At 45.5% G+C, this 27,995-nt stretch overlaps 1 protein-coding gene across 1 annotated transcript in view; it reads right to left on the bottom strand.

Annotated features, from left to right (window-relative positions):
• Window positions 1-1,056: 1,056 nt before the first annotated feature.
• LOC140735135 (deoxycytidine kinase 2-like) overlaps window positions 1,057-27,995 on the bottom strand; it is a 39,630-nt gene continuing 12,691 nt past the window's right edge. Inside the window, exons 3-7 of the mRNA XM_073059928.1 lie at window positions 23,441-23,631; window positions 13,854-14,001; window positions 13,637-13,752; window positions 7,752-7,851; window positions 1,057-4,235 (exon numbers count right to left, since the gene is read on the bottom strand). Of these exons, the coding sequence (XP_072916029.1) occupies window positions 4,197-4,235; window positions 7,752-7,851; window positions 13,637-13,752; window positions 13,854-14,001; window positions 23,441-23,631 (594 nt within the window). The 3' untranslated portion in view covers window positions 1,057-4,196. The remainder of the gene's footprint in view (window positions 4,236-7,751; window positions 7,852-13,636; window positions 13,753-13,853; window positions 14,002-23,440; window positions 23,632-27,995) is intronic.

Genomic DNA, 27,995 nt, shown 5'->3' with positions numbered 1-27,995 from the left:
CATGTCCACAGATCCCTGAAAGTTGCCTCACAGGTAGTTAGGGTAGTTAAGAAAGTTTATGGGGTGTTAGCTTTCATAAGTCGAGGGATAGAATTTAAGAGTCACGAGGTAATGATGCAGCTCTATAAAACTCTGGTTAGGCCACACTTGGAGTACTGTGTCCAGTTCTGGTTACCTCACTATAGGAAGGATGTGGAAGCATTGGAAAGGGTACAGAGGAGATTTACCAGGATGCTGCCTTAAATGCATTATGATCAGAGATTAAGGGAGCTAGGGCTTTACTCTTTGGAGAGGAGGAGGATGAGAGGAGACATGATAGAGTTATACAAGATATTAAGAGGAATAAATAGAGTGGACAGCCAGCGCCTCTTCCCCAGGGCACCACTGCTCAATACAAGAGGATATGGCTTTAAGGTAAGGGGAGGGAAGTTCAAGGGGGATATTAGAGGAAGGTTTTTCACTCAGAGAGTGGTTGGTGCGTGGAATGCCGTAACTGAGTCAGTGGTGGAGGCAGATACACTTGTGAAATTTAAGAGAATACTAGACAGGTATATGGAGGAATTTAAGGTGGAGGGTTATATCGGAGACAGGGTTTAAGGGTTGGCACAACATTGTGGGCCGAAGGGCCTGTACTGTGCTGTACTATTCTAGGTTCTATTTTCTATGTAAAATGTTCAGCAGGTCAAGCAGCATCTCTGAAGCAGGAAACAAAGCTGTCATTTCAGATCTAAGAACAGTGCCATTCTAATCTTTCTGCTTCGTATTCCATCCGTACAATTGCACTTGACCTCTGCACATCCAGGCACAAGAGGTAGTGCAGATGCTGGAAATCTAGAACAATACACACAACGTGCTGGAAGAGCTCAGCAGGTCAGGCAGCATCCATGGATGGGAATAAACAGTTGACATTTCAGGCCAAGATGGATGGAGGTCCAATGAAGGGTCTCAGCCTGAAATGTCCAGTGTTTGTTCCCATCCACAGATGCTGCCTGACCTGCTGAGTTCCTCTAGCATTTTGTGTGAGTTACAGTCATTGACAGGATTGTGAATCTGCACTATGAGTTAATCATAGAAAGTTTATTGTCAGTTTTGGAGACAGTTACAAAGCAGGACATGATGATCTATACTTTTCCTTAATCCAGTAGTATTTTCTAGCCTACACGAGGAAATCAAACAACATACACAAAATACTGGTGGAACACAGCAGGCCAGGCAGCATCTTAGGGAGAAGCGCTGTCGACATTTTGGGCCGAGACCCTTCGTCAAGACTAACCGAAAGGAAAGATAGTAAGAGATTTGAAAGTAGTGAGGGGAGGGGGAAATGCGAAATGATAGGAGAAGACCGGAGGGGGTGGGGTGAAGCTAAGAGCTGGAAAGGTGATTGGTGAAAGTGATACAGAGCTGGAGAAGGGAAAGGATCATGGGACGGGAGGCCTCAGGAGAAAGAAAGGAGGGGGGGAAGCACCAGAGGGAGATGGAGAACAGGCAAACAACTAAATATGTCAGGGATGGGGTAAGAAGGGGAGGAGGGGCATTAACGGAAGTTAGAGAAGTCAATGTTTATGCCATCAGGTTGGAGGCTACCCAGCCGGTATATAAGGTGTTGTTCCTCCAACCTGAGTTTGGATTCATTTTGACAATAGAGGAGGCCATGGATAGACATATCAGAATGGGAATGGGACATGGAATTAAAATGTGTGGCCACTGGGAGATCCTGCTTTTCCTGGCGGACCGAGCGTAGGTGTTCAGTGAAACGGTCTCCCAGTCTGCGTCGGGTCTCACCAATATATAAAAGGCCACACCGGGAGCACCGGACGCAGTATACCACACCAGCCGACTCACAGGTGAAGTGTCGCCTCACCTGGAAGGACTGTCTGGGGCCCTGAATGTTGGTGAGGGAGGAAGTGTAAGGGCAGGTGTAGCACTTGTTCCGTTTACAAGGATAGGTGCCAGGAGGGAGATCGGTGGGAAGGGATGGGGGGGACGAGTGGACAAGGGAGTCGCGTAGGGAGCGAGCCCTGCAAAAAGCAGAAAGAGGAGAGGAGGGAAAAATGTGTTTGGTAGTGGGATCCCATTGGAGGTGGCGGAAGTTACGGAGAATTATACGTTGGACCTGGAGGCTGGTGGGGTGGTAGGTAAGGACAAGGGGAACCCTATCCCGAGTGGGGTGGTGGGTGGATGGGGTGAGGGCAGATGTGCGGGAAATGGGAGAGATGCGTTTGAGAGCAGAGTTGATGGTGGACGAAGGGAAGCCCCTTTGTTTAAAAAAGGGAAGACATCTCCTTCGTCCTGGAATGAAAAGCCTCATCCTGAAAACAGATGCAGCGGAGACGGAGGAATTGTGAGAAGGGAATAGCCTTTTTGCAAGAGACAGGGTGGGAAGAGGAATAGTCCTCTTTTTCTAGCCTACTTTCAGTTTATCTAGGAATACGTACACAACGCTGGAAGAACTCAGCAGGTCAGGCAGCATCCGTGAGAAAAGAGTAGCCAACGTTTCGGGCCGAGACCCTTCATCAGGAATGGGGGAGGGGAAGAGAGGGCCGAAGCCCAGTAATAGAGATAGGGGAGGGGGTAGGGCCTAGAGGCGCCAGGTGGAAAACCAATCAGAGGAAAGATAAAGGGGGGAGGGGAAGGGGATAAGCATGAAAGAACTGTAGAGATAAAGAAGCAGAAAGTTGAAAGGGGACAGAGGCAGAGAGGGACCTGGGAAAAGGGAAGGGGGTTGGGAATTACCGAAAATTGGAGAATTCAAAGTTCATACCACCAGGCTGGAGGCTATCCAGACGGTAGATGAGGTGTTGCTCCTCCAACCTGAGTTTGGCCTCATCATGGCAGTAGAGGAGGCCATGTATGGACATATCTAGATGGGAATGAGAGGCAGAGTTGAAGTGGGTGGCAACCGGGAGGTCCTGTCTATTGTGACGAACGGAGTGTAGGTGCTGGACGAAGCGGTCCCCCAATCTGCGTCGGGTCTCGCCGATGTAGAGGAGGCCGCACCGGGAGCACCGGATGCAATAGACGACCCCAGCAGACTCGCAGGTGAAGTGTTGCCTCACCTGGAAGGACTGTCTGGGGCCCGGAATGGTGGTAAGGGGGGGAGGTGTGGGGGCAGGCGTAGCATTTGCCCCTGCAGGGATAAGTGCCAGGTGGGAGTTCTGTGGGAAGGGACGTGTGGACCAGGTAGTCGCGGAGGGAACGATCCCTGCGAAAAGCTGAGAGGGGTAGGGAGGGAAAGATGTGAGCTTATCTAATCTGACCTGTGTGCTCAAAGCACATTCTAAACAGCCATCTGTAACACTGCACAACATGCAACCAATCGCTAAGACTGTGTGATACACATTCTTCTTTAAAGAGGAATGGAATGTATATCATTACAACAAAAGGGAACATTAAGAGCTACTATGAAGGGGTCTTGATAGTGACAGTACTGATACACGTCTGCTGGTATTGGTTAACTTTGAGCTCCGCATGTGTGCAGGGCTTAAGGATTACAAGGTAGAATGGGGAGAGGACACTAGACAGGCTCTGGTGCAGGACCTGAGGTACAATACAAAGGAACATTATGAAGATCCTGAAGGTCACTTGTGGGTTACTGAGGTTCCTGCTGGCAGCAACTATAAATTAAATATAAAGAGATCTTGAGAATGCAAATTGCATTGAATGAAGTGGATCATCATAAACTTTATTGCTCTAACACTGTAAATTTGAGAGGGAAAAAGAAGGATAAAGAGTTATGAGGAACTACCAAATGATGTTAACTCAAAACTTATGTATAGGCTATTAGGAAAGTATTATAAATATTAGAAAACATCAATCCCGGTTACTACTTGTTTTATCTAGTTATGGATTTCTATGGCAACTCGGTCACACCGTCATGGAAAGGGCTGGATGGGAAACATGCCACAGTTTAAATATTTTCTTCTCTCCTTGCCCCACCAGCCAAAATGTAACAACAGATGAGAAAATCAGAAACAAAACGTGTCAAATAACGTGACAGGGTTATCAGTGATCTTGTGAACCGTTGAGAAATTGTTACTGTCCGGTTTCCGTAGAAGGTACTATTGGTGACTTGCAAGAATCTAGTCCTGCACAGCCTTCTCTCAGACATAGGCGTCTCTCCCCGGCTGTGCACCAACACGCTAGCTAAACCTTTTCTTGTCCTGAGTGACGTTGCTGCAAAGAATGCACAGCGTGTTTCAATTCCCCAGCTTCAGTGTATTCGCAAAGTCCTTGACCTGGAAGAAGAGAAAAAATGACTTCGTTATCATCGAAGGACATATTTTAAGTTCGCAAACTCACCTACTGGAGCAGATAACACCAATACAACACCAGCTAGAACTATGACAGTTCTGGAGAGCTGTTGCATTAATGTAATCAGTCATTACCTTGTCCCTGCTGTAACACTTTGCAGCTACGGACAGAGGAATTCTGTGGAGAATTGTGTTGTCAATACATAACCGCCCGTTTAGCCGGCTGGTGCTTAGGACAGCAATGAAGATCCTCCATCTGCCCTTGGCCACCCAGATGTAGAAGGATTCTTCACTGCTGTTTCCATAACAACTTTGTTTTACGAGTCGGAGTTGTCGGCCCTGAGCTGAACCCCCGAACCTGGAGGAGCAGTGGACCACTCTTAGTCCGGCCTCTACCCTTTGACCTGTTTGGCATAAAGGCCTGACTCCTGGTCATTGAGGCATGCAAGCTCCCAAACGACAATAAGGTTGTGGGCTTCTCGGAGGTTGTATGTGTCATACACTCAGTAACTTCAGGAGTTGCAACACAGAGCTGATAACTGGTAAACAGTCCCTTCTGCCAATCTACCTGCACTACGTCCAAATCCTTCTGTGCCTTGTCTATTTTATGCGCCTGCCTGGATTTAGATCCAGTTCCTACGTTTAAGAATCATAAACACAGGAGATTCTTCAGATGCTGGAAACCGAAAGCAACACACACAAAATGCTGGAGGAACTCAGCAGCATCGATGGGACTGTTTATTCCTCTCCATAGATGCTGCTGAGTTCCTCCAGCATTTTGTGTGTGTGTGTGTGTGTTGCTCTGGGTTTCTAGCACCTGCAGAATCTCTGGTGTTTTTCTGATTCTTAAATGTAGTAATTATATCTATTTCCTCTAGCTCCCATGGCAGGACGTTCCAGCTCAACCACTCACTGCGTTAAAAAAAATATTTTCTCCACTGACTCCCTTTAAAATTTCTCTCTCTCAACTATGCCCTCCTGTTTCCGATACACCTCTACCCTGGGAAAAAAAATTTGATGATCCACCCCATCTATGCCTCCTATTATCTTAGACACCACTATCAAAGTTCAAATTAAATTCATCATCAAAGTACATATATGTCACCATATATAACCTCAAGATTCATTTTCTTGCAGGCATACTCAATAAATGTACAGAATAGTGACCATAAGCGAATCAATGAATGCCCAACTTGGGCGTTCAACCCGAGTGCAGAAGACAACAAACTGTGCAAGTACTAAAAGGGCCACGAATAATTAATAAATAAGCAATAAATGGTGAGGACATTAGATGAGAATGAGTCCAGTGATTGTGGGAACATTTCAGTGATGGGGCGAGTGAAGTTGAGTGAAGTTATCCCCTTTGGTTCAATGGTTGGGTTTAATGATGATCTCCTCACCTTCGAGGAGATCGTAAAAGATAGTGCCTCGAGAAGGCAGCATCCATTATTGAGGACACTCACTATCTATTTGCCACTTCCTCTGACGATGAAGTTGAGTGAAGTTATCCCCTTTGGTTCACGGGTCAGATGGCTGAGGGGTAATAACTCTTCCTGAACCTTGCAGTGAGTGTTCTAAAGCCCCTGTACCTTCTTCCTGATGGCAACAACGACCTGGGTGGTGGGGTTCCCTAATGATGAACGCTGCCTTCCTACGACAGTGTTTCAGGTAGATGTGTATCAGGTCAGCCCCTAGCCTTTCTTGCCTCAAGAAATACAAGCCCAGCCTATCCAATCTCCCAACACCCACCCCCACCATAACTAAAATCCCCCAAGCCGGCGTAATAACATCCTTCCAGAACCTCACACAATACCCCAAGTGTTGCCTAGCCAGTATTTTGAACATAACATCCTAACTCTTTTATTCTATGCCCCAGCCTAGGAGGAGAAGCATGTCAGATGTTTTCTTTATCACCAGTGCTGCCACGTTCAGGAAACAATGGCCTTAAGGTCTCTCTCAGCATTCCTTAGAGCCATAGAAAAGTTCAAGTGACTGACAAAGCATGTCCATATATAGCTAGGGTGCCTAAGACTTTTGCACAGTGCTGTAGTATTTTAAGCATTGCACTGTACTGCTGCCGCAAAAATAAAACAAATTTCATGACATGTGTGAGTAATTATCAACCTGATTCTGATATGGGTCTCTATCGTGGACTAAGGGTGGCAACAGGAGGAGGAGCTTAGGAGGATTAATGGCACCTAACGGCGATTCCTTTGCTTGCACCTTCGGAAACGGCTCTATTTCCATCTTTAATATCTCTGCTCTTCCCTTTCAGGGTTCCTTTTGAAGACCCTGATCTGGAGTTACACGCTGACTGCCGTTCTTTGCGGGAATGGTTTCACGACTGGCCGTTACTCGGCACGCCAAGGGCTCGGCCTAAGAACTCCGTTCGCCTTTGGAGGGTCGAGATCTCGTGGCTCCGGAGACGTGGCGCCGTGGGAGATGGAAGATCTCTGGCTGCGTGCAGAGCTCGGGAAAAGCGACGCAACGGACTTTTAACATCGTAAACCAGCGAGTTGTTTGTTATGTCCTCCCTCTCGCTGTAAAACGGAGACACCTCGTTCTCCCTTATTAGGGGGAGAGAGAGAGAGCCTGTGGTATGTGAACAAGTAGTCTTTGGGGTAACTGTAAGTCTGTGTCTTTGCTCATGTTTGAGTGCTCGGTGGCGGGTGCCAATGCTTTTTTTTGCTGATGGGGGAAGGGGATTGTTGCTTGCTGCCACTTCTGTGTGTGGGGGGGGGGAGCTGGGGGGTTCTTTGAGGTTCTAACATTTAACTGTCATTCGTTCTTTGGGGGCACTCCTCTGTTTTTCGTGGATGGTTGTGAAGAAAAAGCATTTCAGGATGTATATTGTATACATTTCTCTGACATTAAATATACCTTTGAAGGGGGCAGGGACAGGAGAATCTTGGTTGGGAAGAGGGGGAAGGAGAGGGGAGAGGAGTGGGAAGCACCAGAGAGACATTGCGTAATGATGAATAAGCCAACTGTTTGGAATCACATGACCTTGTCTGGTGTCTCCATGGTGGGTGTGTCTTGCACTTGCACCACCCCCAACCCTGCCACCTACCCCATGATCCTCCCACGGTGCTCCGCCTTCACCATTCCCAACGCCCTTTGCCCCCACCAGATTTACAAATTAGCTCTCCGCTAATTCAGAACTGTGACAAAGTCTTAAGACACCTGAGACATATACAGTATGCGCCAAAGACTTTGGCACAGTTCTGTATATATATCACCGTATACTACATCGAGATTCATTTTCCTGCAAAGCAAAGAAGTCCAATAGAATTTATGAAAACTTATAAATAACAAAGACTGACAAGTAACCAAAGTGCAAAAGAAGACAAGATAGTGCAAATAATTAAAAAGCGGTTTAAAAATAAATGAATAATACTGAGAACATGAGTTGTAGAGTCTTTGAAAGGGAGTTCCAAGGTTGTTTGCAGAGCTGAATGTGCAGTGAAGGGAAAAGAGAGCAAAGGCACAAAGCGAGAGCACCTGTTTGAGAAGCGCTTCTTGTCGTGTTTTATCATTCTCAAACTCCTCATTAACGTCCAATACCAACACTGGAACGGTCTTCAGATGCTCAAAGTGGAGTCTGGTGGAAACAAAGGAAGCTTGAGTTTAATCTCTATCCAAATTAAACCAAGAGGTTCCGCAGATGCTGGAAATACAGAGCAACACACACACGAAGTGCTGGTGGGTCAGGCAGCATCTATGGTGAGGAGCATACCAGTCCCGATGAAGAGTCTTGGCCTGGAACATTGACTGTTTATTCCGCTCCATAGATGCTACCTGAGCTGCTGAGTTCCTCCAGCATTTTGTGAGTGTGTCCACATAAAATCCGTGTTTTTCTTCCAAAAACCACTGTGCACTTTCACGCTTTCTGTTCATTCCCAGATGCACACAGTTTGAAAGAACTAGAATATAAAAGCAAGGATGTAATGCCGGGGCTTTTTAAATCATTGGGTCAGACCACACTTGGAATACAGTGAGAAGTTTGGAGGCCTTTCTGAGGAAGGACGTGCTGGCATCGGATAGGGTCCAGAGGACATTCACAGGAATGATTCTGGGAAAGAAAGATTCCCAGAATCTTTCCGTATGAGGAGTGTTTGAAGGCTCTGGACCTATACCCACTGCAGTTTAGAATAATGAGGAGGGGGGGGGGGGTGATCTCATTGAAACCTACCGACTATTGAAAAGCCTAACTAAGGGGGTTCCCAATTTTTTTTACGCCATGGACCAATTCCATTAAGCAAGGGGTCTGTGGATAGCGTGGACATGGGGAAGATGTTTCCTATGGTGGGGGAATCAAATCCAGAGGGCACAGCCTCAGAGTAAAGGGATGTCCCTTTAGAATAGAGATGAGGAGGAATTTCTTTAGACAATAGGTGGTGAATCTGTGGTGTTCATTGCCACAGATGGCTGTGCAGGCCAAGTCATTGGATGTTGGATGTTGATAGGTTCTTGATTAGTCTGGGCGTCAATGCTTACAGGCAGAAGGCAGGAGAATGGGGTTGAGAAGGATAGTAAATCAGCGATGATGGAATGGCAGAGCAGACTTGATGGGCCAAATGGCCTAATGTGGCTCCAATCAATGTCTTATGATCACATGACCAACTCAAGATGGATACATTATGGGCAATATTCCTTGCCTTCCTTCTCCTGTGGGGAGCTGCATCTTCTCAGATTGCATTTTATGGTTGACAGCATGGGTGACATTTAGGACTGAGGCACAAGATGCAAAATGAGTTGGGTCGCCATGCAGGAAGGCAGGATGAACTAACCAGAAAGATCTACTGGAGGCAGGAATTAAAACGTATCGGAAATGTAGGAGCCAATTCCTCTTAAATAATTTGCGGCATAAATAGTAGACCTCACAAAAAAGTTTAGAAATGAACAAAATACCTGCTGAATGCTGAAAGGCCTAGACAGAGTGGACATGCAGAGGATGTTTCCAACAGCAGGAGAGTCTAGGTCTGGAGGGCGCTACCTCAGAATACAAGGAGATTCCTTTAGAGCAGAGATGAGGAGGAATTTCGTTAACCAGAGGGTTATGAATCTGTGGAATTCATTGCCACAGGTGGCTATGGAGGCCAAGTCACTGGGTATATTTAAAAAAGAGGTTGACAGGTACTTAATTAATAGGGTGTCAAAGGTTATGGGTGAAGGCAAGAGAATGGGGCTGACAGCAAAAATAAATCAGCATGGTGGAATGGTGGAGCAGACTTGATGGGCCAAATGGCCTAATTGGCTCCTACGTGCTGTGGTCTGAAATCAATATTCAGGGAAAGGTAGCGGGCTTAATGCTGGTTACGTCTAGTACACTGGGGCTCAGTCTGTTTTTGGTAGTGACACTTCCTTTTCTTGTGATGTGCAGAACTAATTATAGCTTCTAAACGAGGTCAGGTGAAATTCTACCTTTGCTGCAGAAACGTGCATACAATCAGGTAATGTTTGCGCACTGCACAGGTGAAACTCCCGCATAAAATGCACAGGTGCTGGAGGGCGAGGCTCTGCCGCACAGCAGTCAGCTGTGGTGGCCACGCCAGCTCAGGAAGGCTGTCGGTGGGGGGGGGGGGGGGGGCACGCCCTTGCTCGGTGACCTGGAAAACCCGGCAGGAATCCCTGAGCAGTCTCGAGGAGTGGAGTAGCTGTGGACAGAGCCAGACGCCAATTCTTTCGTACGTGGCTGGTCATTTTATCAACTCCTAGAGGTAGCTGTATCCAACTACCCCCCCACCTGGGAGATTTGTAAAACACAAATGCAGTTGCTGGACTTCTGAAATAACACAGAAAATACTCTGAACCATAACATTAACTCTGCTTCTTTATTCACAAATGCTGCCCGACCTGCTGAGTATTTCTAACATTCACGCATCTCATTTTAAAAAAACTAAGATACAAGGTGGAGTAGACCCTCTGGCCCTCCAGACCGCCCCACCCAGCAATACCCCAATTCAATCCTAGCCTAAACACAGGACAATTTACAATGACCAATTCACCTACCAACCAGTACGTCTTTAGAGGAAACCAGAGCACCCAGAGGAAACCCACGCGGTCACAGGGAGCACGTACAAATTCCTTACGGGTAATAGCGGGAATCGAACCTGGGTGCCCTGTACTGCAAAGCATCGTGGTAACCACTACGCCACCTCAGAAACAGGCCCTTCAGCCCATCCTATCTGCGCTGGCCAAGAAACTACCTATATAATCCACACACCAGTACTTGGATCATCGCCTGTCCTAGAGTCAGCCATAGAGCCATAGATACATAGTTTCCGGTTTAATGTCTGTGAATACTTCACAGATATTTAATCCACAATGTTTACTCCACTATGTGCTGAACCGAGGCTGTGAGCCTGCTCCAGCTTCTCCAAGCTTTGTGTCTGAAGACTCGCTTTCATTCTAAATGCCATTTGCTCACTTTTAATGCTGGCGTGATTTGTTTTCTTCCCCTCACTCTGCACATGTGAGCATTTGTCAGTCTTTTTTTTTAATGGCTTCTTGTTCTGTACGGAGGCAACCCTCATGGTATACATACTTTGATGGAAAATGTACTCTGAACTTTTTGATCTCTGTTTCGAGGCTGTTAGACACATGAGTACGCAGGAAATGGTGAGATATGGATCATGTGCAGGCAGAGGAGATTTAATTCAATTTGGCCGCGTGTTTGGCACAGATAATGTGGGGGCAAAGGGCCTTTTCCTGTGCTTTACTGATCTGTGATCTATGTTTAGTTCAGAAATACAAAGAATGAGATATTAGGTGGTTACGGAGTTTCAGGAGTACTCCTAGTTTGTGGATAACAATCACTGTGTTGGACTGAAACAGGACCATAATCATTAAGTTCTGTCTCGCAGAGGAAGATTGAAACTTCGCATCCCTGCAAACTGGCAGATCAGAAGGGATGACAGTGGTGCACAAGTGGGGTTGTATTATTGATTAAAGAGACTGTTTTAGTAGTGGGAATAATGATTTGGCTGAGATGGTGGAGACAGTCTGTTATACAGTCTATAAAGTATGTATACATTATCACTTGGCTGGTTAAAAACCGTAAGCCACCTAGTGGTGGGAATGTGATGGAGAAATTATGGAGATGCTGGGGACTACACAGATATTTCTCTAAATGTAGATTGGGAAAGTAACAGGGTAAAAGGACAAAGTTGAAGAAACTCATAGAATGTAGTGTATACTAAAGAATTCTTCAAACGGCATGTTGAGCATCCTAGACACAAAGAGGTACTACAGATGCCGGAAATCTGGAGCAGACACACAATGTGCTGGAGGAACTCAGCAGGTCAGGCAGCATCTATATTCCCATCACAGACACTGCCTGACCTGCAGACCTCCTCCAGCACATCATGCGCACTGCAGTTGAACATCCTTGTCTTCATCTTTCCTCTGTTGGACTCGAGTATAAAAATCAAATTTTTCTTGCAGTTTAACTTTTTCTGTGCTTGCTTATAATTTTTATTTAATCACTTATATGTGTGTATTGTTTAGTGAAATTTTGGTAATTATAATATAGCTGATTCTGTATTTTTCTAAATGTTTCTCTGCAGTTGTTGTCATTTTAATGAACCTGACGATTTTATAGGTTAATTCTTATCAACGAAATGCCTTTTATCTGTCTGACTTGCTTAAGACAACCGGTTTCTCTTTCTTGGTTCTCTCCCTTCCTTACAGCAGAGTACACTGGTAGACACAGATTCTGCAGATGCTGGAAATCCCAAGCAACACACACAAAACGCTGGAGGAGCTCAGCAGGTCAGGCAGCATCGATGGAAAGGAATAAACAATCGATGTCTCGGTCCGAGACCCTTCGTCAGGACTGGAAAGGAAGGGGGAAGATGCCAGAATATACAGGTGGGGGGAGGATAAGGAGGATAGCTATAATGTGATGGGTGAGGCCAGGTGGTTGGGAAAGGTAAAGGGCTGGAGAGAAAAGAAGCTGATAGGAGAGGACAATGGACCATATGAGAAAGGGAAGGAGGAGAGGTACCGGGGGAAGGTGATAGACAGGCGATGAAAAGAGGCCAGAGTGGGGAATGGTATGCTGATTACTGTTATTTTTATGTTATGAGTACCTGATAAAACAACCATAACCAGCAAGTTTTAAAACTCAGTCTTAAAACTTCTGAAGAACCTCTGGATGAAAACATCTCCAGATCCAACTGATTTGTTAAAGATCCAGATTCAACTGATTTGTTAAAATCTTTCAAGCATTTCTGGGTGAAAATAACCAACGGAAGTCCCAAACTTTTCAGAATATGGTGTTACACACTGATTCACTAAAGACCAGAAATACAGTGCCCTGTGTGGAAAGAAAGCGCTGTCCTGAGTAAAGATCTAACTCCTGAAAAATCAGCCAGCTTTACACTGATAACTCGGATCTGAGAGGGACACTGTCAATGTGGGCCTGATGGCTCTGAATAGTGACCATGGCAACCTTGATCAAGTGTGCCTCACACAACAGCATTCTGCCCTCTCTGTTCAATGCTGGCTCGACAAAGGCCAACCCCCTTTCATCAGCAGCTTTCGAGTACTTAGCCAGCTCAAGCCATAGCGTCAAGATTTCTGCCCCGCTGGAAAGAAGAGCAGCCTATGCTGAAGACAGAGCAGTGAGCTTCCATTGTTATGAACTGGGATTTGGAAAGGACATCAAATACATTTGGACAAGTACATAGAAAAGAGAGATTTAGAGGAAGGGTTCTCAACCTGGGGTCAACAGGCCCCTTAGTTAATGGCTTAAAAAAGGTTTGGAACCCCGGACTTAGAGGGATGTGGGCAAATGGGACCAGCATGAATGGGCATCTTGGTCAATATAGGCCGGTTGGGCCAAAGGTCCTGTTTACATGTTGGAGGATTCAATGAGTCTAAGGAAAGGTGACAAGCAGCAATCCTAGACTCACTAGAATTAATTAAGGAAAAAGGAAGAGAGCATCTGACATTGTAATTCACAACGAAAACAGAAAATGTTGTGGAACACTCAGCAGGCCGGGCAGCATCAAGATTCAGGGGAGCAGGTTTAGGATGGAGATGAAGAGAAACTACATTTCTCACAGAGTTGTGAATCTTTGGATTTCTCTGCACAGGGAACCAGTAGACACTACAGCCATTTACGACTCAGTTAGATAGATTTTTGCACTGCAGGGGAATTAAGGGTTATGGGGAAAAGGCAGGTAGGTCCACGGCCAGATCAGCTATGATCTTACTGAGCAGGTTCGATGGACCAGTTGGCCCACAGCCTACTCCTGTTCCTATTTTTTAATGTTCTTATGACCTTATATTCAATTTCTTTGATCCCCCTTTGCCAGAATTCGCAATCTGCCTTAAATGTGCGCTCCAAGGTCAGCAGAATTCTGAGGTCTTGCACTCACTCAGTGGACTTGTTCACCAGCCAGTTCTCGTGCTGAGAATGGAGCTTCTCCAGATAATCCAGCTGCACGTTCTTCTCCTCAGCTCTCCCCCTTCGCTGAAGTCTTCCTAAACATTTCTGCAGGGAAATGAAGAGCGGAAATTGCAAACCTTTCAGGCGGGGGGGTTTTGCCACATCCAAACACCACCAAGATCTGACAGTAAACCGGAGCCACTTACCTTAGGGGATGCCCGAAGATAGATGATTCCTTCCAGAGCAATTCGAACGCCAAACTGATTGAGGAGAAAAGTATGCCAGTCCTGATAGATAGCCCATTCCGTTGCATTCAAGCAACCCAGTTCATAAAGACTGGAAGCAAATACGTACCTGTAAAAAAAGGGGTCAAATATTGAGAGTTTTGCCCAATGGCTACTGGTTTATTATTGTCACATGTACCAAGATACTGTGAAAAGCTTTTGCTTACATGCCATCCAGATCAACCTAATCATGAGTACTTGGATGCCGAGTCAATGGGTATACTTAAAGAAGAGGTTGATACGTTCTTGACTAGTAAGGGCACCAAAGGTTACAGGGAGAAGTCAGAAGAATGGGGTTGGAGAGGGATAGTAAATCAGCCAAAATGGAATGGCAGAGCAGACTTATAATTAACACACGCAAAATGCTGGAGGAACTTGGCAGGCCAGGCAGCATCAAAGGAAAAGAGTAAACAGTCAGCGAGAGTCTTCTTCGGTACTGGTCAGCTGTTTCCTCTTTTCCATCGATGCTGCCCGTCCTGCTGAGCCCCTCCAGCATTTTATGGGTGTCGCTTTGATTTCCAGCATCTGCAGGTTTTCTCTCGTTAGTGAGTCTTGTGCGTAGTGCAAAAACAGAATGCAAACTATAGTTACGGAGAAAGTGCAGTGCAGGCAGGCAAATACAGTACGAGGGCCAGAGTGAGGTAGGCTGAGCAATCAGGAGTTCAACAACAGCAGGGTAAGTTCAAAGTTTAAAGTAGTTTTATTATCAAAGTATGTATATGTCAGCAAATAGTACGCTGAGATTCATTTTCTTGCAGGCATTCACAGCGGAACAAGGAAATACAGAGGAACCAATAAAAAACTACGCAAAGACCAACAAACAATGTGCAAAAAAAGACAAACTGTGCAAATACAAAAGAAGCCCAAATAATAATAAATAATTAAGTGTAACCCCCCTGGGTCACCTCAGGCTCGCTCAGCTCGTTCTCGTCTAGGGGGAGCAGCCTTCGGCCCCGCCAAACTGGGTAATCAGCTGGTGTGGATGCTGTGTGATGTCCCTGCCTCGCCAAAGAACAGACAGGACACCATATGCGATTAAATGATTACAGTTTATAAAGATTACTATAACTAAGTAATTAATAACAATACAGTATACATGAAGGAAAAGAAAATAAAGAAAAGGCGCCAAACTTATCAAAGTCCAAACCACTTTGTGCACAACCGTTGGAGTTCAATTACTGAAGTCTTCTGGCCACCATTCAATCCCCTCCGAACTCCTCAACTCGCAGCTCAAGACCACCCGAAGTGGTCAACCAAGCACATCTATCGTCGTCTCCTCTCCAAGGTACCTCCTGGCCTTGGACCCCTGCTTGGGGTCCGTTCCTTGCCCAGTTTACAGCATCGCGTCCTCTCTCTCTCACCCCCTCGCGCCGATCTCCCCAAAAGCCCGCCAACAATAGCTTACAGACTTAGAAGAAAGAACACCATTAATCCAAATTGGTTAACAAAGGAATACAATTCTCGTTATCAGTAAATTTTAACCCAAACAAGCTTCCAGCACTCTCTCGCAACAAAGAAGCATTCCTACTTTTAACAAAACAAAGAAGCCATTTTGATTAACGTACACAGTAACAAAGAAAAAGAAGAAACCCCCTTTACATAAGTAAGTAAAATCTACCTTTGAGCCTGGTGGTGCTGGTTTAGAAACTTTATTATAGGGGGGGTTCTGGTGACGTCATCGTCGAGAATGGCAGCTTAAGTCACTGGCTCCTCCGGAAAAACGCGTATTAAGCCCTGTTATTCCATCAAAGATAATATTTTTCAAAAAATATTTGAACTGAAAAGAGGGGCAAGAATGGGGAAAAGGAACGGAAATAAAAAAAGCGACACTGAGGAGCCTGTGTCCGAGAGGAGTGCAGCGAGCGGCTCTCCGACCCGACCGCGTGCGAGCGAGGTGGCTACTGGGCCTCATTCAGGCGAAGCGGCGAACATCTTTGAAATCCTGAAAGAAATAATGGAGGTCCAGAAAGAAATAAAGCAGCAGCTCCAGGATATTAAGGCAGAGCTCGCCAGCGTTAATCAAAAAATAGCGGTGGCAGAGACTCGAATCGAGAAGGTGGAAGATCGCATTCAAAACGTGGAACAGATACTGAGCAAGACAATAAAAATATTACATCACCAAGAAGATAAACTGCTTGATCTGGAGGGAAGATCACGGCAGAAAAATATCAGAATCTACAATGTTCCTGAAGGAGCGGAGGGCTCGTCTATGACAGAGTTTGTCGAAAAGCTACTGCGGGACGCGCTGGATATTCCCTCGGTTATGAAGCTGGAAATCGAGAGGACGCACCGCGCGCTGGTTCCGAAACCTACCCAGGACAGAAAGCCACGCTCTATAATAATTAAATTCCTTCGGTACAGCACCAAGACGCAGATTCTACAAAGGGCCAGGGGTAAGAAGAGAGTGTTTTCCGACGATAAATTAATATATTTCGACCAAGATTACCACCCCCCGCGGTCCTGCAGAAACGCAAAGAATACTCTGAAGTAAAGTGAGTACTAAAGCAAAATAAGATTAGATTTCAGACTCCGTACCCTGCTAAACTTCAAGTGTTTTATGACAACGGGACGCGGTTGTACCATACCAGACGGTGGAAGAGGCGACTACAGACATGAAGGCCAGAGGTTTGCCCGTCAGTGTCACCAAAACGAGGGAAAGCCTGGCTGAGGAACTGTCCCGCTCCGCTTGGGAAATAGTGCGAGAATCGAGAAGGCAGGAGACAGGAGGAGGCCGAGATAAATATATCAGGAAGAGACCGGGAGTTTCCCAAAGACAGTCCTCACTCCCTTCAGAAGAGCCATAAGGTTTAGCTAACTTTAAAAATCTTGAGAAGCTAAATGAAAGCAAAAGTACACGGTGATATACCTATCTCAAGAAATACTTATTATAATGTGGATTTTATATTACTTAGTTGTTATTCTTTATTCGCTCACTTACTCCTTTTTCCCCACCAAAATGAGAATATATATATATATATATATATATGTATGTAATGTGTGTGTGTATATATAGGAGGAGTACACAGGGAAATCTTTTCTGTGTAATGGATTTGTTCACTGACTTTTATGAATACTGCATTGGGGGCCCTCAAATCACAAGTAGGAAGGGGTTATCCCCCAAAGCTAGACATTTCCTCTAGCTCAATGCAGGGTCATCTACTAGAGACCTCAGCCTTGGAATCACACGTTCGTTGCCATTTTTGTTATTATCTGCGTTTCTTGGTTCGTATTTGTTCAGGGAGTAGATCGATTAAGTTTTATTCTAATTTCAATGGTGCATTGACAGATAAATACAGATGGCTACGGACAAGGTAAAATTCATTTCTTTTAATGTTAATGGGCTATTAAATCCAATCAAACATAAGAGAATTTTATCCAATATGGAACAATTTGATTCATACTGGGAAAAATGGTTTAACTAAATAATGCCTTATAGGCCTGACTTTATTCTTACAAATCAGTGAATCTGTTGTAAAAACAAAAGATCACTCCCTACTTGTACATAGTTTTTCCCTTTTGCTTGTTCTTTCTCTCCACTCTTTTCTATAAGTGTGTACCTCAGATAAATACTTTGTGGAGATTTGTGATATATATGATTATATGATATATATGTACAATGTCTGAAATACATCTTACGGAAATGTTTGTTTGATGATGAACTTCAATAAAAAAAATAAATTACAAAAAGAAACTTTATTATAGGAAGGATGTGAAAGCTTTAGAGAAGGTACAGAGGAGATTTACCAGGATGCTGACACAACACTGGAAGAACTCAGTAGGTTCTTTGATCCACAGCATCTGCAGTTGTATTTCTGTATTTTACCAGGATGCTGCCTGGATTAGAGAGCATGTCTTATGAGGATAGGGTCAGTGAGCTAGGGTTTTCTCTTTGGAGTGAAGGAAGATGAGAAGTGATTTGATAAAGGTGTAGAAGATTATGAGGCATATTTAGAGTGGACAGCCAGAGACTTTTCCCCAGGGCGGAAATGGCTAATACGTGAGGGCACAGTTCTAAGATGGCTGGAGCAAAGTATGGAGGGAATATAAGAGACAGTTTTTATTTTTACACAGAGAGCATTAGGTGTGTAAAACGTGTTGCCAAAGGTGGTGTAGCAGCAGATATATTAGGGACTAGTACATAGACACATGGACGAAAGAAAAATGGAGGCTATGGAGAAGAGAGGAGTTAGGTTGATCTTAGAGAAGATTAAAAGGTTGGTAGAAAGTTGTGGGCAGAATGGCTGGAACCACGTTCTCTGATGTAAGGGGCTTTGCTGAGGCGGTGGGAAGTGTAGACATAGTCCGTGGAGGGAAGGCTGGACTTCGCGACGGATTGGGCCGCATTCCCAACTGTCTGCCATTTGTTGCAGTCCCGGGCAGAGCAGTTGCCATGCTGAAGTATGGCGCTCTCCGCAGTGGAACAACCGGTATTTCAAGTTCTTCCAAGAGGCTTCTGCAAATTTGTAGTTAAATTCTGATAAAGGTTCAGCCACCTTTATAACAGCAGGCTAGTGATTCTAAAAAAAAAACTGGCTGGGGAGTAGGTTGCAGCAGTGAAGATTTTGTCAAAGTTCAATGGCTTTATGGTTCAGTTGTAAGGGTTCTGAGTCAGATTTATTTATTACACGTACATTGAAAGATACAGTGAAATGTGTCACGTAATAATAATCAACACAGCCAATAACGTGCCTGCCCTGAAAATAGTCTGTGTATGCATTCGGGCACCAACAGAGGGTGCCCACAATGCTCAGCACAACATGTCAGCCGTTGATCCCAGGGGATCATGGGTTTGCGCCTCTGGTGGACTGTGTCCTCTCCAGGGCACAAGCCTGGGTGGGAAGATTTGAAGAACCAGCTGTTGCCCATGCAGTGGGCTCCCCCTCTCCATATCACTGATGTAGTCCAAGGGCAGGGCAAGCTCCGATACAGCTTGGCACCAGTGTCATCGCAGAGGTTGCCAGACTGAAGTTGTAAACAACATCAAACTGCCTTAGTGACCCTGGCTCCGGATTTCTTCCACGGGGTTTACTCCCGAAGCCTTTCCTATGGGTGGGTATGGCCACAAGGTAACAGAGGTTTAATTTCGGAGTTCTCCTTCTGCTAGGTGGGCTGCCGTCCAAGGCGGACGAGCCCCACCTGGCCGAATCGGCACAACACAGAACATCCCAAGCAACAAAACAACAACAGTGAAACAAGCCCTGTATCTTCCTGCCTCCCTCTACCCATGCACATACACAGCCCTCTAATCCCAGGACAGGATTCCTTTGGGTTCCAGCCTTCAGCGGATTCATAGATACTGGGCCGGATTACCCCAGCAAGACTCACAGAGATTTGCAGACTCCAGCTATTGGGCATCAACTTCTGGGTTTCTGATTGACCTTCGGGTTTCAATCCTGACCTTTGATCTACGATCTGGAACTCCCATCAGCCTTCAGGCTTTGATCTAGAACTCCGATCAACCTTTGGGCTTTGATCTAGAACTCCGATCAACCTTCAAGCTTCGATCTTCAGTATAAATCCAGTACTTGCAGATAATAATGAATGAGGGCCCAAATGCCAGTCTCATCAATGGCGTTAGTTCATTATGTGACGTGGGCGATCATGGTCTTTCCATGCCCACGACTGCTCTGGGCAACTTCTTCTACAGAAGTAGTTTGCCATTCCCTTCTCCTGGGCAGTGTCTTTACCCGAAGGGTGACCCCAGCCATTTTCGGTACTCTTTAGCGAGTCTGCCTGGCATCAGTGGTCGCATAACCAGGGCATGGTACGTACCAGCTGCTCAGACGACCATCCCCCACCTGCTCCCATGGTTTCACGTGACCCTGCTTGGGGGTGGGGGGGGGGGGGCAGTGCTAAGCAGGTGCTTACACCTTGCCCAAAGGTGACCTGAAGTCTAGCAGAGGGAAGGAGTGCCTTTCACCTCGTCTCTCCTCCACCCTACCAATGATAAATCCCCCCAAAACTAGATCTCAAACTCTAGTCTTGTCGATGATGAGACCGAAAACATCTTCACCAGTCTGCTGGCCCTAACAGTGCCCTCACTGCTGGCCTTCGAACGTGAAAAAGAGTTTAGTCTCCAGCCTGTCCTCAAATCTCCCCGACATCCCTGTCCCTAAACCCCAACTGACCCATAACTCCCCTCTCTGCCCCAAAAACCATACCTACGAACCTAAAGAATACCTGAAAAAAATCTGCCTGAGCTGCAACCCCAACAAAGACCACAGCTTGGCACCATCTTGAGTCACAAGGGTTCAGAGTCAGTCACCTAACTGTGAGAGCTCACTTCAGCTGGGGGAGCAGTGGGGTTCCTGTCTGTGGCCTCAGTTAGAAGAGAGGAAAACAAGTCAACCGCAATTCATCCCCACAGCCATCGGGTTATTGGACTGACCTGAAAACCCTAACGCTCTGTGGACCATACATCTTTTTCTCTCTTTCAACTTACACTAATGTCATTATGTATATTTTGTGGTGTAAGTAATGTATAATTTATGTTAATTTAACTTAAGTTGTGTTAATTTATCATAAATTATGTTAATATGTTATGTGCTATGTTGCTGGTACAAAAAGCAATATTTATGACATTCACACCCTGTGCATGTATGTCTATGAACAGCACAATAAAGGCCCTTTGGCCCACAATGTTATGCCAACTTCTTAACCTACTATAAGATCGATATAACCCTTCCCTCCTATATAGCCCTCCGTTTCTCTATGATCTGTGTGCCTATCTAAGGGTTTCTTAAATGTCCCAAATGTATCTGCCTCTGCCACCACCACTGACAGGGCACCCACCACTCTCTGTGTAAAAAGCTTACCTCTGACATCCCCCTATACTTCCCTCCAATCACCTCAAAATTATGCCTCTTCATTTTAGTCCTATCTGCCCTGGGGGAAAAAAGTCTCCGGCTACACACACGATCTATGCCTCTAATCATCTTCTCAAAGATTGAAAGTGCATTTATTATCAAAAGTATGTATGCAGCAGACGACCCTGAAATCTGTCTTCCTCACAGACAGCCACGGAACAAAGAAAACCATCAACCACCCCCTAATGCGCAAATAAACAACTCGTGCAACGGAAATGCCAAGCGAAGAACACAAAATGGAAAACCCAAAATTGAAAGAGTCCAGGCATATTCTACAGCTCAGTCAAGTCACCTCTCTCCGCTCCAAGTTGAAAAGCCCTAGTTCACTCAACCTATCCTCAGAAAACATGCTCTGAAATCCAGACAGCGTTCAGGTAAATCTCCTCTGCACATTCTCTAAAGCTTCCAGTAAGAAGAGGACCTGAACTCACAACGAACCTGACATTGAATCTCATTTAATACACAAATGAAGACAAACCAGAGGATACACTGAACTGTGGATAGAATGGTTTCCTAATTAAATCTCTTTTCGCTCCATCAGAACAATAAACTCAGCAGAACTCAGTGGTCAGGGAGATTATCTATTGTGACAAAAGGATGGTTGATGTTTCAGGTCAAGACCCTGTGTCAGGACTATGCGTGCGGAGAGAAGATAGCCAGGGTAAAGAGGTGTGATAAGGGGGGATCCAGGTGAGGAGGAGGACGATGGGCAGATGGAGCCAGTTGAACAGGAGACGGGACCAAAAGACACAGGTGCAGAATTAGGACATTTGGCCCAATGAGTCTGCTCTGCCATTCCATCAATTATCCCTCTCAACCCCCTTCTCCTGCTTTCTCCCTGTAAGCTTTGACACCCCTACTAATCGAGAATCTATCAAACACCAAAATATACCCAGTGACTTGGCCTCCACAGCCACCTGTGGCAATGAATTCCACAGATTCATAACCCTCTGGCTAAAGAAATTCCTCCTCATCTCTGTTCTGAAGGGACGTCCTTGTATTCTGAAGTTGTGCCCTCTGGTCCTAGACTCCCCCACTATAGGTCCAAGTCCACTCTATCCAGACCTTTCAAGATTTGATAGGCTCCAATGAGATCCCTGTGTCATTCTTCTAAACTCCGGTGAGTACAGGCCCAGAGGCATGAACGCTCCTCATTCCCGGAATAATTCTTGTGAATCGCTTCTGAACCTTCTCCAGTCAAAGGTTGGGGAGGGATAACTGGGGGCCACAGAGGGGATATAAACGGGGACAAGAGAGGGCTGCAGATTCAGAAATCTGTCAAGTAGGTGAGATGGTAGGTGGAGTAAAATGAAGGAATTTATGTTGGACGTTTGGAACCAGTGGTGGGGGGGGGGGGGGGAATGGTGATGAGATAGAGACCCCAAGAAAGTGGGAATCAGGTGGGGTGGGGGGTAGAGGCTGGACATAAGGGGAGGGGGTGTAAGAAAACATGGATAGATCAGGAAAGAAAGGAACACAGAGGTACCCAAAATTGGAAAATTCATCTTTTATATTCCTGGGTTGTAGACCACCCATCTGGATTATAAGACCTTGTTCCACTTCTGACCTCGCCCTAGCAGTGGAAAAGGACAAGGAGGGACAGACTGGTGTGGAAAAGGGACTTCCAACCAAATCAGGATGACCATTGTGGATATCTGCAGTCTCTTGTATTCCTGTTTCCTTTCCACTGGTAACATTTATCATCAAAGATCCCTACCATTTAGGCCATGCCACCATGTCACTCTGTGATCATGAGTAATAATTAAGGCTGTTGATCGATATAATAGAAGTGGCGGTAAGAAGGGACAAAGAAAAACCTGAAGATTGTACCACAGTAGAATATCACCACCTAATCATATATTTGTGCTGAACATTGTTGGTGCCGAAACGTGTGGCAACACTTGCGGGCTGCCCCCAGCACACACTCGGGTGTGTCAGCCGTTAACGTAAGCAACACATTTCGCTGTAAGTTTCAATGCACATCATGAGTCTGAATCTGAACGTTCTTGTGGTAACCATCAGGCAGATGTACAGGAGCCTGAAGTCCTACACCACAAGGTTCAGGAACAGCTACTTCCTTTCAATCAGCACGGACAATATGCTGGAGGAACTCAGCAGGCCAGGTAGCATCTATAGAGAGGAATAAAGAGTCAGCGTTTCAGACTCGTGAACGCTGCTTATCTGTTGCCATGTGCCTGTTATGTTGCCGCAAGTAAGTTTTCCACTTGCACAAGTGTAGATGGCAACAAACTCAACTTAAACTCTGAACTGTTAAACAACTGGTGCTGCAGAGTCGTGCTTCCTTACATGAGCAAGGAACTTCATCGTTAAGTGGCGTGTCATATGACATGGGCGATGATCGTCTCATGACCATGGAAGTGGAGGGAAGGAGCACCTCACACCTCCTCTGGTAGAGATGTATTCACACCCTGTTACTCAGTGAGAATGTCAGGGTCAAAATTGGTTATAATTTAAGTTTCGCCCTTCACTGTGATGTGTCCTGAAGGACCTTGGCCCAAAACATTGACTACTTATTCTTCTCAATGGATGCCGCCTGACCCCCAGCATATTGCTTGTGTTCCTCTGCAGATCCTCCCGTGTTGACGGATACCAGAGTCAGTTACTTCTATGGCGCGTGGTTACCTGTCACTGTAGACGGATCGCTCAAATATCTGCGTGGGCTCCGTTGCCTTCAGGAGCCTGGGCGACAACGGTGCCAGGTGGGTCTTGATGCGACTCATGCAGGAGTGTGACTGGAAGGTGTAGGACCACCGCTGGGGGTCCTGATACAGCATCTGAAGCAGGTTGCCAACGCTCTTCTGCCCAGCCACATCCTGGGGAAATAACAAACCACCAGCATTAGAATGAGATCTCTGCAGATGCTGGAAACCCTGAGGAAAACCGAATCAAATCAAGTTTAGTTGTCATTCGAACCATATATAGGTATAGCCAAATAAGACAGCGATCTTCTGGGGCCAAGGTGCAGAAACATACACACACACATTCAAAATAACGAGAAAGGAAAAAGCAGAACATAGTCATCACAAAGTACACTGCAGATGCTGTGGTCAAATAACACGTACAAATAAGCTGGATGAACTCAGCAGGTCGGGCAGCATCCGTTGAAAGGAGCAGTCAACGTTTCCGGCCGAGTCCTGACGAAGGGTCTCGGCCCGAAACGCTGACTGCTCCTTTCAACGGATGCTGCCCGACCTGCTCAGTTCATCCAGCTTATTTGTACGTGTTAATAGAACATAGTCACGTAAGTAGCTGCCTGGGGTGTCATAAGAGCTGAGAGGCGGTTCAGAGTTGGCCCGTTGAACATATACAAAATGTTGGAGGAATTTAGCAGGTCAGAAGCATCTATGGAGCAGAATAAACAGTCAATGTTTTGGGCCCAGACCCTTCATCAGGACTGGAAAAGAAGGGGGAAGGAATGCAAGCTAGAAGTTGATAGCCAAGTGGTCTATCAGGCCAGTGCAGTTTACTCAAAATGCTGGAGGGGCTCAGCAGGTCGGGCAGCCTCTATGGAGAGGAACAAAGATTCGACGTTTTGGGCCATGAACCTTCATGAAGACTCTCCTTAGATGCTGCCTAACCTACTGAGTTCCTTCAACATTTTGCGTGCGTTGCTCTGAATATTCAACATCTGCAGAAGCCCTCGTGTTTATGATTTGCTGGGTGGGTAGGGTTGATTTTGTCTGCCTGCTTTTTTGTCCTGGACATTTACAACCCCTGCAGTGACGTGAGATTGCAGTCAAGCCCTTAAAACCTAATGTCAAACCCAACAACTGTAAATAAGCAGCCCTTCTGGTGAAGCATGAAAGATGACGGATCGAGCCCACTGAATATTGGGGAGGCACTTCAGGAACACAGAGTGTGTAGAAATAAAGGGAGAAAAGATGGCCAAAGCAGTTAAATGGCAGATAAGATTAAGGAGAAACCCAAGGCATTTTTGAGTATATTCAGAGCAAAGGGTTAAGCAGAGACAGAGTGGCTTGCATTAGGAGCCAAAAGAATAATCAGTGTGAGCTGTCAGAAGATGTGAGCAAGGGTTTCAATAAACAAAGGAGAAAGCTGGAGAAAATTGCAGTTGAAGAGTTATTTTGGAGCAAAGTAGTTCTGGGGCAAGTTCATATTAAATTGGCGTAAGTAGTAGCTACACCAGAGAACATAGAAAATTACAGCATGGGACAGGCCATTCAGCCCACAACATTGCACTGACCTTTTAACCTACTAATTGAGACTGCAATCAAGCTGTTAAAACCCAATGTCAAATCCAACAACCGTAGATAAATAGCCCTTCCAGTGAAACTTGAAAGATGACCGATTTTTGCCCACTGAATATTGGGGAGGCTCTTCAGGGACACAGAGTTTGTAGAAATTAAGGGAGAAAAGAGGGCATTAGGGACACTCTTAGATCAATCTAACCTTTCTCTTCTACATAACCCTTTGTTTTTCTGTCATCCACCTGCCTATCTAAATATCTCTTAAATGTCCCAAAATGTGTCTGTCACTACCACTACCCCGGCAGGGCATTTCATGCATTCACCAATCTCTATGCACAAAACTCATCTCTGACATTCCCCCTATCACCTTGAATGAATAAATGAATGAATGAGATTGATTTATTTCGGTCAGTACAAACATAACAAAAAGCATCATTTACAATGATGATTTCATAACGATGATTTCATAGGACAAAATTACAACAAAAAACATAGATATTCTTTAAAACAGACCGGAAGGATGTAGGCTGAAGCTGCAGCTTATTACGCCCACCCCTCTTACTTATACAACAACATATTTGGCATCTATCATCACATCAAAAACAAAAAAATTCATAATCTTTTAACACAAAATCCAATTCCAAATATCATTTATTTACATTACTCCCATTCATTTTAAATCATGTATTTTATATTTGTTCATTAAATAATTTTTAAATGTTTTTTTAAACTTAAGTGTAGTGCATGTTTTTAAATTCTCACTACAACTGTTCCATAGATTCACCCCTCTGACTGAAATACAATGATCTTTTACATTTGTTCTTATCCTTTGTTTTTGAAATATACAAGTTCCTCTCAAATCATGTAGACTTTCTCTCATTTTAAACAACCTTTGGATACTTTGTGGTAGCTGTCCTTCTATCTGCTACTCCTTCCACCTTCTTATTCCGGCTCCTTCCCCCTTCCAGTAGACAATAGGTGCAGGAGTAGGCCATTTGGCCCTTTGAGCCAGCACCGCCATTCAATGTGATCATGGCTGATCATCCACAATCAGTACCCCGTTCCTGCCTTCTCCCCATATCCTTTGACTCCGTTATCTTTAAGAGCTCTATCTAACTCTTTCTTGAAAGCATCCAGAGAATTGGCCTCCACTGCCTTTTGAGGCAGAGCATTCCATAGATCCACAGCTCTCTGGGTGAAAAAGTTTTTCCTCAACTCTGTTCTAAATGGCCTACTCCTTATTCTTAAACTGTGGCCTCTGGTTCTGGACTCCCCCAACATCGGGAACATGTTTCCTGCCGTGAGCGTGTCCAACCCGTTAATAATCTTACATGTCCAGACCTGATGAAAGGTTTCAGCCCAAAACGTTGAACGTTTCTTCCTCTCCATTGATGCTGCCCGACCTGCTGAGTTCCACCGGCATTTTGTGTGTGTAAATCTGTATCAACGAGTTAGTTTCTTTTTCACCCAGAGTGTGATTGAGTTGCGGCAGGCACTGCTCAAGAGGGTGGCGGAGGAGGTGGCTGAAACTCTCACACCGAAGCAGTTCCTGAACAAACAATGGAATCACACGGCCGATTACAGACCAAGTACTGGGAACTTGCCTCCCAAAGTCCAACCCTATGTCCTCGTCATGAGAGATGGAAACGGGTAAGGCCGGCCAACAGAACTTTGGGGAAGCTGTGTAGGCCGATCCCCTGTACAGTGGATACAATGGATTACAGAAACATTGAAGAACTCCAACCGTACCATCGACTTTGGACAATGAAGACGGGAGGTCAGCGATGGCCTCCACTGGGAGCTAAGGATCCAAGTAAGAATTAAGTACTGGGAAATTGGATTAGGTTCTAGATGGTTTTGCAGCCTCTAACCTCAGTTTATTTTATTTTCATTTAGAGATGTAGCACAATAGCAGGCTCCCTCAGCCCCATTGAGTCTGTACTGCCAAAGTACGGCCGTGTGACCAATTAACCCATGTCTTTGGGATGTGGGGCCAGCTGGTGGCGTAGTGGCATCAGCGCCGGACTTCAGAGCGAAGGCTCCTGAGTTCGAATCCAGCCGGCTCCCTTGCACGCTTTCCATCCGTGCTGGGTTGAGCGTCGAGCCAGCGACTCGGCCTCGTAAAAATAAGAAAGCTTGCTAAAAAAAAAATGCTGTCATGACGGCTTCCCGATGACTCCACTCGGAGTTAAGGGCTTTCTTCTTCTTCTTTTGCCCCAGATCACCTGGAGCAAACACACACGGTCACGTCAAGAACATTCAAGCTCTTTACGGACAGCAGCAGCTCCCATGGTCCAAACAAGTTCTAGTTGGTAGGTAAACTGGTCATTGTAAATCGTCCCGCGATTAGGCTAGGGTTAAACCAGGAGTTCTTGGCAGTGCAGATCGAAGGGTCAGAAGGGCTAGTTCCATGCTGTTTCTCAATAAGTATATAAAAGCATTCACAGCGTTTACAGCACAATAATTGTAACCAAGGTTAATGCAAAGAGTTGGGTCCCAGTCTGCAGTTGTTTCACTAACCAATAGCATTTCATGATTCAAGATCCAAATTTATCACGTGTACTTCTGTGAAATGCTTCATTTACGTTAACAACCAACTCACCCGAGGGTGTGCTGGAGCAGTCCACAAGTGTCACCACCTATTCCAGCACCAACGCAGCATGCACAGCATTCGAGAAAGCAAAACATCGGGGCTAATCATAGCTCATCCCCATTCCCCCTCGCCCAGTCCCCACAAACTTTAAAATGGATTCTACGCTTCCGGAAGACCCTTTTCAAACATGACCTCGGACATCTCTCCAATGAGTCTTGTTTCAAGACACTAGAGATTCTGCAGATGCTGGAAATCTGGAGCAACACACACAAAATGCTGGAGGAAATCAGCAGGTCAGGCGGCATCTACGGAAATGAATAAACAGTTGATGTTTGGGGCCTTCATCTTGTCTCAAACTCTTCTGTTCCAAGGACAG

This window comes from Hemitrygon akajei, chromosome 1 (genome assembly GCF_048418815.1).
Source record: "Hemitrygon akajei chromosome 1, sHemAka1.3, whole genome shotgun sequence".
Classification (NCBI taxonomy): Eukaryota; Metazoa; Chordata; class Chondrichthyes; order Myliobatiformes; family Dasyatidae; genus Hemitrygon; species Hemitrygon akajei.
Note: the sequence above shows the minus strand (reverse complement) of the source record. Positions and strands in the feature narration are given on the sequence as shown.